General features: G+C 37.4%; 1 protein-coding gene across 5 annotated transcripts in view; it reads right to left on the reverse strand.

The window, feature by feature from the left end:
- LOC120587396 (U2 small nuclear ribonucleoprotein auxiliary factor 35 kDa subunit-related protein 2-like) overlaps positions 1-12,790 on the reverse strand; it is a 28,042-nt gene extending 15,252 nt beyond the window's left edge. For 2 of the 5 annotated variants that reach the window (XM_039844130.1, XM_039844131.1), the window contains exons 1-3: positions 12,693-12,790; positions 12,286-12,365; positions 4,021-4,093 (exon numbers count right to left, since the gene is read on the reverse strand). In XM_039844130.1, the coding sequence (XP_039700064.1) occupies positions 4,021-4,093; positions 12,286-12,365; positions 12,693-12,712 (173 nt within the window). In that variant the 5' untranslated portion in view covers positions 12,713-12,790. The other 3 variants (XM_039844133.1, XM_039844132.1, XM_039844135.1) reach the window with 3 other exon arrangements.
- Positions 12,791-12,990: the final 200 nt, after the last annotated feature.

The following is a 12,990-nucleotide window of genomic DNA, read 5'->3' on the forward strand; positions in this document are numbered from 1 at the left end:
AGTGAGATTGCGGGATAATATTGCAGATCAATTCTTAGTTTTTTGAGGAACCTCCATACTGTTTTCCATAGCGGCTGTACCTATTTGCAGTCCCACCAGCAAAGTATGAGGGTTCCTTTTTCTCCACATCCTCTCCAACATTTGTTATTACTTGCCCTGTTGATTATAGCTATTCTAACAGGTGTGAGACGGTATCTCATTGTGGTTTTCATTTGCATTTCCCCAACAGCTAGCGATGTTGAGCATCTTTTCATATATTTATTGGCCATTTGTATGTCCTCTAGGGAGAAGTGTCTGTTTAGGTCCTCCGCTCATTTTTTGATCTGATCATTTATTTTATTGTTACTGAGTCATATGAGTTCTTTGTATATTTTGGATATTAGGCTCTTATTGGAGGCATCGCTTGCAAATATATTTTTATCTCCAGAAGTTCTGTTTGGTCCTTTTTGAGGGTTTCAATCTCTTTGCTCTGCTTACCTAGCTGTGTTCGCAATTTCTGAAATTACTGACATGACTCGTTTCAGAACTCATTGAGTTTTTTCAGAAGTACCATCCTGAATTTTCTGTCACTTAAGTTGCATATTTCTATGTCTGTAAGCTCATTTTCTAGAGATTTTTCCCTTTCTGAGATGCTTTGTCATCTTGGTTGTTCACGGTGTTTAATGGACTATTTCTCCATCTGTGCATTAATGGAAGTGTATTCTGTCGTTTTTCCAGAAAGAAGGTTTATTTAATAAAGGTCTTTCTCTTTAGCCTGATGCAAAGAGGATGCTTTCCTTTGGTTTTAAGCAGGTGGTATCCAAGCCTCTTGGATCCCTGCTTTATATAAAGCATAACATCTTTTATTTTCTTGTAGATTTTAATAACACTCTCTACTCTCAGTTTCAGTCCCTGTCAGTATTAGCAACAGTTTCAGTAGTGTTTGCTCTGGTTCCCCTGGGGCTCTGTGGTGATCAGTCTTGGAGGATATGGAGGGAGGGGCCCTCTGGGTTGGGGGTTGGCGGCTGCGGCTCAGCCTCGGTTTTGCAACCAGTACTGGTAGAAATCAACTATTGTTTCTCTGCGGCCCCATCCCACTTCTTTGTTTTCTGTCCTGATTGACTGCGCCCTGCTGCCAGCTGCACAGAAAAGACCTAGCACTTCTAGGCAAGCTGATCAGGGAAGTCACCGCACCTTCAGCCCTCCGCCTCCTCATGTAAGAAGTCCAGGGGCTATGAGAGGCAGCTTCTTTATTTCTTCCAGTCCACCGCCTGACACCAGGGGATCTGACCTATGGTAGCTCTTATGCAAAGATCCCATGCTCAGATGTGCTGGTGTGAAGTTTGGGTGTTTTTAGTTCACTTTTAGATGTTCAGCTTATTGTTGTTTCAAGGGGAGAGATCTAAGGACGTCTCTCACTCCACCACGTTTTCCCAGAATCTAACTGTAACTTTTAATTTAAATTTTAAACCTATTTTTAATTAAAAGTTATTATAACCTCAGTGTCCATAAGAGAACTATAAATTATTAAAAATAAATTATGCTAGATCCATACAACTGAAACTATATTGCCATTAAGACAGCTGAATGAAATCCCTGCATTGATACTGAAAAATATGTATTTTATCTTCAGCAAAAAAAGTATAGATTATATATGTAAATATCACCCCCCCCCCAACAATATATACGCTTGTATCAACATTTGCATTAAACTCCTTCTAACAGTAGCTATCTTTGGGAATTTATTGCTGCCCTTTAATTTTTTATATCTTCTTAATTCTTTGCTTTTTCGCATACACATTTATGAGTCAACAAAATCAGCGAAAAATACTTTTGTAAAAAAAGACAATATGCAGTTTTAAAACTGAGCCAGATTCCCTTCTCGACAAAGCATCCCCACAAAGTAAGCAGACTCAAGACCCTCTTCCTTATATTTACCAAAGTCAACTTTTTCAGATATAAATCAAGATCTTGGGGCACTAGTGTCCCCTCTGGAATCACGGATAACATATTGACATATACCTTGAGAAGTTTTACAGAAACCAGAACCCCCACAAGATAGAAAACTGCAGACTGTCACTGACCACAGTCCTGTAAACCCCAGACTAGATGGCACTGCAGGGCTGATGACCCAAAAATCCTAAAAATATCTCTTTGTAACTCCAGCTCCAACCAATCAGAAGATACCCATGAGCTAGCTGCCCACGTACTGAATACGTCTGCCCCCAATTTCACCCTTTAAAGCCAACTGCCAATAAGTAAATGGGAAGTTTGAGCTTTTGAACATTAGCTTTCCTATTCCTGCTTAGTGCTACCTAGAAAGTAAATCTAATTTCTCCACTGAAATTCTGGTGTTCAGTGTTTGGCTCTGCTGGTGCTAGGTGTATGAACTTTTTGATTGGTAGCAATTACAGCCCATCAGCTAGGAATACAAATATTTTATGGGATACTGATGTCAGAAGCACGGTAGCGTGAGAGATATGTCCCCTTGAAATTACAAGGAGCTAAACATCTGTATCCCAACAAATAAGATCCAACTTGCACACAAGCACGTCTGAGAGATCTGTATATTAGAGTATCCGAATGTTTTATTAAATCTAGAAAAAGAGACAAATCAGAGGCAAATGTTATGTGTGGTGAAGGTTTTAAGACTGTTACAACAACACAATATAAAATAATAGCAGCCATTTACAAACTTGGCTGTAATAAACTGTCAATTGTCCAGATTTAATACCTTTGGCTTTCCAATTGACATATCTTAACATTTAATGATATCAGTTCCTTTCCCACAGAATTAAGTTCATTACTATTATTATATATAGAAATAAATTCTTACTAAGAAAAACAATTATTTATAAATAGATATACATCATCCTGGAGTTATTATATTTTGGATTGTATCTCAAAAGGCTTATTTTCACAAGTGACAAAAATTATCATACATATTTCTTAGGAAGTCCTGACATAATCCTCAAAGACTGTTATTGTCATATTCTATAATATGTTTACAATTGTACAATGTATAGAAAAATTTATTCTTCTATCTGAACAAAATCTAAAATAAACCTTATCCATGTGTTAAAAAACATTTTATGTACTGCATCATGTTTTGTGCAAGTTTTTTTATATACCAAATGTATTCTGTAAATTAAACACAAAGTATATCATTAACTCATTAAAAAAATAAGTAAATGAAAGTTTTATTAGTAATTCAAATAATCAATAAACGTAGAAAAAACTCTCACAGAAACAAATTATATAATGATTTCTTCATCTTATAAAGAAACATAAAAATTAAAACTTCCAGGGTTTTCCAAAAATGTATAAATTTAATACTGTGCAATGCTAAACTATGCAGTTTTTGTAGAAGAAATGCTTAAAACTATTAGCTCACTAACAGTCTGTAGTTTTTGGTCCTTTTGGCTTAAAGTGAAAAGAAAAAGAATTTCAGCAGAACTCAATAATTATTGTTTACTATCTATACTTCTTACTGCTTTAGTTTTTTATCCGTCAATGAAATTAATTTACTCTTCAAAAAAAAAAAAAAAAAAAAAAAAAGGCCAGGCTAAATGGTTACATAAATAATAACAAAGAATCACCTTTACCACTTGGAGTGATACTTCACATTCTATGTCACATTAATGATCGAAGGAAAAGCAAGTTTTCACCTGAATATGACCTTCTGTGGCTCATCTTTACATTTAAGAGTTCTTGAGATTACAGTGAGGTTTATCTTCCCTTCCCTGAATATTAGAGCCCCTACGAAATTTAAATTAGGTTGTACGACTCAGTTGTTATTTGGGCCTACACAGAGTATATTTTTTTCATTAAACTTCTTTTTTATTTTAAAAAAGACTTCAGTTGTGAGGCAGCAAAATTAAGGGGAAAGTACAGAGTTACCATATATCTTTTTGCCTCAACACATGCAGTCTCTCTATCAACAATGTACCAGTTTTTATAAAGAAAATTTGTATTAGGGAAAACCTTACAATATTCAAATAAAATAAGTGATTTAACTTCAAGCTTTAAATCAGTGCTGACCTCTCTATCTCCGATAGCTTCTCTTCTTTTAGTTGTTCTTCATTACTAGCATCCTCTTCTTTTTGTGACAGTCCTGACGGAATTTAAATGTTTATTAAAATGAGTGCTGTAAAACTTTGGTCAATGATTTAGGAAAATATTTAAACATATAATTTTTTTTATTTTTGCCAAAATGGTACAAATCTGTTATTTAAAATCTGCTCAAATGACAAAATTTTGGAAACTCTAAACATTAAAAGATAATTCGAGTAATGAGTAACATTAAATTTTTTTAAAAAAATGCATTGGTCATGACACTGGAAAAGGCTGCAAGGATGTGAAGGAAGACACATCTTTACAAAATAAAGGCATCTAAAAAAGAAATTGTTTTTGAAACATCTACCTAAAAAGTATTTTAGGCAAAGCTGCTAAAAACACTGGATGAAAAGTTGTTAGGCGCAGGATATTTACACCACTTCAATATATCATCCCACAGACTAGTACTAATAAATTATAAAGTGGGAAAATATACTTTTACATTGTATCAATCTAGGACAACAGCTCTTAGTCCATTGGAGCTGCTATAAAATATACCACAGACTGGAGCACTTATATAACAATAAATATTTTTTTCTCACTGTTCGGGAGGGTGGAAGTCTGATATCAGACTTCCAGACCAAGTCTCATACATTTGTGGCATCACCTGGCCGAATGGGTGAGGGAATTCTGTGGCACCTTTTCTTGTAAGGGCACCGATCCCATTCACAATGATTCCAAGCTCCTCAATTAAGATCCTCTTAATGTAGAAAGGAAGCAAGAGAATTAAAATGTGAATCTAGCCAAAATCAGAGCCTGCAAAGTCCTGATCAGGCCTGCAGCCAAGTCAGCGGGACACCTTCAGAACAAAGGTAGATTTCTGCCGGGATTGCTAACAACCCATTCCTCACATCTGTGAAGGGGAAACAGGAACCAAGAGTCATTCCCTATGGCTAAAACCATGGGGAACCTACGGGTCCAAGGCTGGGAACTGCCAGTAGGCCTTTCACTCTACATATTCTTACCTTTTCACACTAACTATCCTTCCTCTTCTCACTGTCCATATCAAAGGAAATGAGAACTAAAGAATGACGTAAAGAATGAATTCCTTGAACACTAAGGTCCCTCTCAGTGCCTTTACTGTCTCTCACTGTTCCTCTCACTGTCCGCCGCTGAGAAGGGACCAGCTCTGTCTGTGGAGTGTCACCCCTTTTCTATAAACTCTCTTTTTGACTCTAACTTTGGCGTATGTATTGAATTCTTTCTTCACTCTCCATCAAAGAACCCTCTTCTCTCAGTGCAAGGCTGGTCTCTCCCCACTAACTTGGGGTAAGCTGCCCTGCCCTGCATCACTACCATCTCATCTCCCAAATGCCATTCTCATAACACCATCATATTGTGGGCTAGGATTTCAATATATGAATTTGGGCATTGGACATTTCATTGTATTAATATTTCAACATATGAATTTGAGGGTGGGAGAGATAAACATCAGATCACAGCAAATTAAAGCACATTTATATGACCAAGAGTGAAGCAACTTGATTTACAGGCCTCTTAATGTAGCAAAAAGTATATAACATCTTCTTTGTATTATTTTGCCATATAGAGTGTAACATGAGAATATACCAAACATCCAAAATGGAAAGCATTTTATATGACTTCGTAAGATAACTGGCTTCAGCTTTTCAACATAATCAATCACGTATGTAATATAGTAGCTGAACCACTTTTGTTTCAATACCACTAGTGTTTTCAACATCTAAAATTAAATAATTTAATTCTAATTAAGATATAGGTAACATTTTAAATGTTTCATTTGCTTTGGTTGTCATGTAGCTTATGGTCAAAGATTAAGAATGTCCAAGGAGAGACAGGGAAAAAAAAATGGCGTAGGTGACAGAGGCTCTGTTCATCTCTCTGGCGAGTAAATCAGAGTTGTGACAGAAATAAGGAGCAGCAGCAAGGAAAACTCTCCTGAGATCTAGACGAACAAGCCATACTATGGAGAAAGACAAGAAAGCACCCTACAATGGCAGAAAGTAGGATGGGGTGAGGACATGGGGCTGCCTGGTCCCTAGCGGCTGAGTGACACAGAGGCTGTGGCATAGGCAGATGACTCTTAAAGGGGCCGTGTCTGCAAGCATACTTTCGCAGTAACAAACCTGCTTGCTCGGAGCACCAGTGACCATTTGGCTGTGCACAGGGAGCACCAGGGACTTACAGGGACACATTTTCGGACTGAGGGCCGAGGCAACACTCACTCTGCACGGAAGTGCTGGCGGTATCCATTGGTCTCTGTTGAGCCTTCTCACCTCCCAGTGCATGGAAACAGAACTGTCACAGACACGACATCATCAAACTGGATAACAGAGGTGGTTCAACCAAGAGGATTTCCTGAAATCCCACCTCCCATAACTCGTGGGCTCATCCAAGCCACATCCAGGTATAGACAGCCTCAGCGAGTCAGGTGCTCCTTGCTGAGCAGCGCCTAGACTCACACTGGAGGCAGCTGGCCTTGGTTTCTGGTGTGGCCTTTTGAGGCAACTGCAAAGACAGCATCTCTGAACTGCTTGCTGAATTTTAACAGGTGACTCTAGAGGGTCACAGGCTGGGGCTAAATCTGGCCTGCAGCTGAACTCCTCTCCAGACTGTGCCATTGGACACCTTCACAAATCCACTCTAATAAGGCCGGGAGACTTAGGACTTCTGCTCATTACTACATAGAAACAGACACGGAAAGGCAGCCAAAATGGGAAGACGAAGCAGAAGCCACACGAGAGAAAAGAACAGAGATCCAGATAAAATAGAGTCAAGAATTTAACAGATGCAAAGTTCAAAACACTGGTTATGAAGATGCTCAATGAACTTTTGGGAAGTGTAGATAAATTCAGTGAGAACTTCAATGGAGAGATAAAGAACATAAAAATGGAAATGGAGTTTATAAAGGGAGCCAATCTGAAGTGAAGCACACATTACCTGAGATGAGAAGTATGTTAAATGGAATAAACAAAATGAATAAAGAAAAGGATCAAATGACCTATCTAGAAGACAAGAAAGCCAAGGACATTTAGTCAGAATGTCAAGAAAAAGATGCCAAGACTATAAAAATAATTTAAGGAGCATATGGGACACTATTAAGTGTCCAAATAGTCATCTGATTGGTGTACCTGAAGGAAATCAAGATGTCGAACATCTGTTTGAAGAAATAATGGTGGAGAACGTCCCTATCTTGCTGAAGGAAAAGGACATAAAACCCCAGGAAGCTCAGAGAATCCCACACCCAGACACATCATAATTAAAATGCCAAAGTTTAAAAACAAAGAAAGAATCTTAAAAGCAGCAAGAGAAAAACAGTTACCTATAAGGGAACATCCATAATACTGGCCGCTCGATTTCTCAAAAGAAACTATGCAGGACAGAAGGGCTTGGAAAAAAAACAAAGGACAGATAAAGAGCTTCCCATGTAAAAAGAAACTAAAGGACTTTATCACCACAAAGCCAGTATTATAGGAAATGTTGGAGGAACTTCTTTAAGAAGAAAAAACATGTATCAAAAACAGAAATAAAGAATGGTAACAATTACATTCCTATCAATAAGTACCTTAAATGGAAAAGAATTAAGTGCTCCAACGGAAAGATAGAGTGGCCGAAAGGATAAGAAAACAAGACCCCTACATATGAAAAGGGATGGGATGGAAAAAGACATTGCTTTGATGGACCTAGAAGGTATTTAAGTCAGATGAACACTGTATGATTTCACTTATATGCAGAATCTAAGGAATAAGAAGAACTAATGAAAAACAGTGGGCAATTTGGTGACAGAGGGGCGTGGGGTTTGGGGAGTGGGAGAAGGGAGTGAAGGGTTAAAGAAGTTCAAATTAGTACTTGATGGTTACAGGGATGGGGAGCATGGCATAGGGAATGCAGTCAGCATTAATACGTTGGTTAGGTGGAGGGCCAGGGGAGAGATGAAGAAATTGGGGGGATCCAAACTATATAGATATCTAACTAATGTACTGTATATTTGAATCTAATGAAAATAAATAAATTTTTTTAAAATAGATGTCCAAAGAACAGGCATGTCCTAGAGGTCTGTCTGGAAAGCAAGTTCCAAGCAGTGTTTAAAAGTACACTTTGTTTGAGATAATAGAAAAAAGTAGCCAGTTTAGCACAAAACAATGCTAACTTAAATGATGGTGACAGTCACAATATGTGTAGTTTCTTCATTTGCTTTAAAAATAACATCACTGATGCACAATTATTAGATATTTTGCACAATCTTGGTTCTAAAACCCTGCACCTCTTGTTCTCACATTTTGTGTTGCTGATGTGCTGTTTGTCAAGCAGGAGATAATTCCAAGTTCTCAAAGAGAATTTATGAATTTGTTTCTCAGAAAGAATGTTTTCAAGGTAGTTGCTACCAGCTGCTGATGTCCAGGAGTCTTATATAAAAAGCATGATCTATGACTGAAAATTACACACACTTCTCTCTGTTCTCTGGAACTTTTCCCTGCTCTACTCCCTGGCCCCATAAAAACTCCCTACTTTTGCTTTTGGGGAGAGATAAATTTGAGATATCTTGTTTTCCTGTCTTTGCTTTGGTGAAATCAAATAAATCTTTTTCTATCTTCAATGTTTTTGGCTTTACTTTCACATTGGTCATAAGAACCTGAATTTTGGAAGGTGATTCAGAAACAATATATACGTAATGTATATGTAACATATATGCCTGGTTTTACATGTATCTCAATTCTGGGTATATCTATAACCAGTAGTATGTCATACATTAGACTCTTATTTACATAGATGCAAATTTTATGTTATGGTTTGTAGGAAATTGTCCTTATTCTTTGGAGATGCAAGCTGATATGTTTAGATGTGAAATATATATCAAATAGATTTGTAAATTATTCAGAAAGTATGTATATATGAACATGTATCTATGTATGTATACATATATTCATTTATATATGTATATAGAGAAAAAAGGGAAAAAAGAGGACAAATGTTAAGTGGCAAATCTAGGTAAACAATTATAGATGTTTACTGTACTATTTTTTCAATGTTCTGTAAATTGGAACATTTTCAAAATAACATGAAAAAATTATCTTTCCTACAAATTATATCCCTTGCAATTTAAAATTTAAATTCTAGAGGAAAAAAAAATAGCAGTAAGAGTAGAGATGAGCAGAGGGGAAACTGAAGCAACCTTAAGGAAATGCAACAGAAGTTGTTCATGATTCAGGAGATGGCAAGCTTAAAAGATTTTTATCTGTCACATATACTGATAGGTTTAACCAAAGGCTCACTGAGTCCTAGATTAACTTACTTTTCTAAGCATGCACTTTACTATTTCAACAAACACATATGGAGGATAACTGAACTCAAACAATTATTCAGATAAATAAATGACCAAAACTGGCACAGAGGACATGACTTATTTATACAGGTATGTCTATTGCCCAGACACAGCTGATACTCAAAAATATGTGTTGACTCATTCAACACTCCCAGACCCCCAAAACCAAGCTCACACACTTTACGTAGGTAATTACAATCACTTCAATGTGTAGCTTTCTGTATAGAAGTATAACCAAATATATGCAAACATACATATACATGCAGGGCTCTCCAACACTCAGACCACGACGCTATCAGTTGCCATCAGTGCACCACTGCGCAGCTGAGTAGGTGGCAAAAGAGAGAAGCTTCATCTGTACTTGCAATCGCTCCCCATCTCACAACCTCAGCCCCACCTCAGATCATCAGGCGTTACTCTCATAGGAGTATCAGTCCCTAGTGTTAGTAAGGTTAGGGACTGCACCATGTAAGTACAATAAATTTAATTGTGTTAAAGGGTTTTAACTATCTTTTTACATTTTATATTACCCTAAATTGTGACAACGTAGTTGATTTCAGATTACATAAAGTGGAACAGGTCGTCAAAAGGATATCTATAATTGAGGTCAATATTTCATAAATTTCTACCAATTATTAGCAAAATTGCTCTAACAGCAATACTCTGTGTTCTAGACTCTGGGTAATGTCTGCCTATTCAATGTGATACAATGAATGAACAGCAGTTTCTTATTCCACAGTATCACTAGGTAAAGAATTTTGAGTCAAAGTAGACAAAACTAGGAGCAGAGCTAATAATAATAATCAAGCTGCTTAGTCTTGGAGATAGCATTAGCTATACTGTATAATCCCAAGCACAGCAGTGACCTATATCTTTCAACAAACTAATTCACCAAAGGACCTGATCTAAGTGATTCTCTAGCAAGACTTGCTGTGAATGAACTTTGCAAAATAAAAAGGAAAAGAATTCCACACAATGCAAACATAAGCTATTACTGAATTTAAAACAGGGAAAAATAAAAAGAGGTTTTTTAAAAAAACTGCTGTAAGAAAAGATTAAATAATGTGTGATAATTGAGAATTTTAGAAATGAAAAAATGAAATACAAGTGTAACTTCAACACGATTTCTGTTTATTCCTGATACTCTGTCCTGAATATATTGGACCAGTTTCCAAGTAGTAATAAAAAAAGGACATTACATATTGCAGGTGAACAGAATGATCACTCAATTCCAAATATTCGAAGTGAGGTAGGAGTTACATCAGGACCCTTCCCCAGAGCCACTGAAATGAAAAACAGCCTTGAACAATAGCTTTGACGTACTGAAGCAGTTTTGTAGTTTAAAACTTCCTGCTAAAGTGGAAAATAAAGGGGATAGGGAAAGTCCCCAACATAGGCATGCATAGGATAGCTAGTGTGACCTAGAATTCACCTTTGCTTCATTATGCAATCATTATAATAAATTAGCATTGTGATTAAGGCTGTACCCATCATACATCTGACTCATGACAGTTCCAAAAAGTCCAAATATAGTAGGAAAAGGGGCATCTCCTTAATTCCAGAAAAAAACACCTCCTTTACTCAAAGTGACCACCCAAAATAATGAATATTCTGCCTCATAGATTAATGGATAAAATGTCCAAACGCACAATGAATGACGCAACAGCTTTCCCTGGAGCCTGCTTGCTTTCTCATCTGACAGTATACTTTCACTTGGCAGAAATCTTTGGGGCTGACTACTTTTGGCAGCTTGCTCTCCCTTTTGAGAGTGAGCTTACTTTGTTTTCAATGCTGATCTGTCCCTGATGGCTTATTCTCCCTTCTACAAGTCACTTTTAATAAAGTTAGCTTGAGTACAATCAGTTTCTGGGGGGGCTGCCTTCAATTCTTTGTTGACAGGGCCAAGAATTGGGATCCAGGCGTTGCAGGACTCCACAGAACCAGCGACAGACGTACTGTTAATAAAATAATCACCTGGAAATACACATGGTAAATGAAACCACTATGGCTGTTTCTCTATGTTTAGTTGTATTTTTTTTGTTTTTCAAAGCCCAAGGGTCCTGGTTACTTGAGGCCATAGTTAGTGGATTTTTAGAGCTATCTGTGACAATTTACTAAGCATATTGTGGAACATGTGAATGACAACCATTAGAATCCTATACTGCTGTGTATTTAAGTGCTTCCACTTGCATTTTTAACTATGTTAGATAAATAGTATTTAATTTATTGCATTAAAGCATAGCTTTACACATAAAGGTTAGGTTGCGCAATGTTAAGGCCAAAAACATAATGGAGAGCTGTATACATGAAGGTTCTAATTTTATTTATAGAAAAAAGGGGCAAATACAGGACAGGCCAATAGTCAGAGACATTTTAAATGCCAAAAATATGTATTTATAAGCATTAGCAGCATAATTGTGTTCTGATCATTTGTTATACATAATCCTAACATTACACTGATGTAGATTTAAATAAGTTCCTGAATTTTATTTGGCTTTCTGATTTGTAAATACGAGTTTCATAACTAGTTTTATGCTTCTAAATATTTAAAAACAATAATAGTAAACTTATGTCTAATCAAAATCCTCGACCAATGCTGGATTTATAAAGAAAAAGTCAGAGTACTAACTATATGCAAGGGTTGAGCTTGGTGACTGTAATTAAAAAGTGTTGCCAATATTAGGTACTTTATACTTAAATGTAATTGCTAACTGATGATTCAGCATAAATTTCCTTCTACATGGGTCTAACAAAACTTTATTTAGGATGCAGCAGTCATCGTAATTGTTCATCAGATATTTTAACACTGTAACCTGAAGTTGACAAGAATGAGATAAGGGAATAGGAGACAACTTTATACACAGAAAAGAAGACGAGGATTCCGTTACCTGAGTGTTTCAATCGAGCGAGTTCCTGTCGACGTTTTTTTCGTTTTTCCTTTTTCATTAAGGCCCTGTACTTCTTGTGGCTGGAAGATGGAGACATAAACCAGCGTCAGCGCCGCACCAGCAGCTCTTTCTTCTGCGTCCGTTGAGAAGAAATCGCTGCGATTTTAATGTGCTCAAAAATGAAATTTTTTCACGGTATTTTGATTACACAACCGGCATGTACCATCGCTTCGCAGCTCCATTCCTAGACCGTAGGTTTTTTCAATCCTGCTATTTCCTTTGGCAGCCCCGACAACGCCCAGATTAATCAGCCCAGCTTCCTTTTCTTTCCTGCCTGAAATCTCCGTGTCCAGCTCTGTCCGCTGCAGCTCGTTTTCTCACCAGCTCCCCTCTCCCAACCAGCTTACCTCGGTTTCCCTGTAAACATCTTCTCCGACGCCGCGGTCTAACCTCGCCCCCTCCGAGCTCAGGAGCCGGCCGGAAAAGGTGGGCCTAAGGACGGAAACGCGGTTGCTCTGCCTCCCGGAAGAGAACAAACACGGAAGAGTGGAGTCTTCTGTCAGTTGCTCACCTGATAAAACCTTTTGTAAACCAGTGTCTCCTTCTGGAGAAATCTTTCGCGAGTTCCTTCTCGGCTGTGGAACTAATTGTTTTTCCCCTGAGAATTTACTTAGTGGGTATCTTGTTGCTGGGAGATTAAGAGCC

The sequence above is a fragment of the Pteropus medius genome, unplaced genomic scaffold (assembly GCF_902729225.1).
Source record: "Pteropus medius unplaced genomic scaffold, Ma_sr-lr_union100, whole genome shotgun sequence".
In the NCBI taxonomy this organism is placed as follows: domain Eukaryota; kingdom Metazoa; phylum Chordata; class Mammalia; order Chiroptera; family Pteropodidae; genus Pteropus; species Pteropus medius.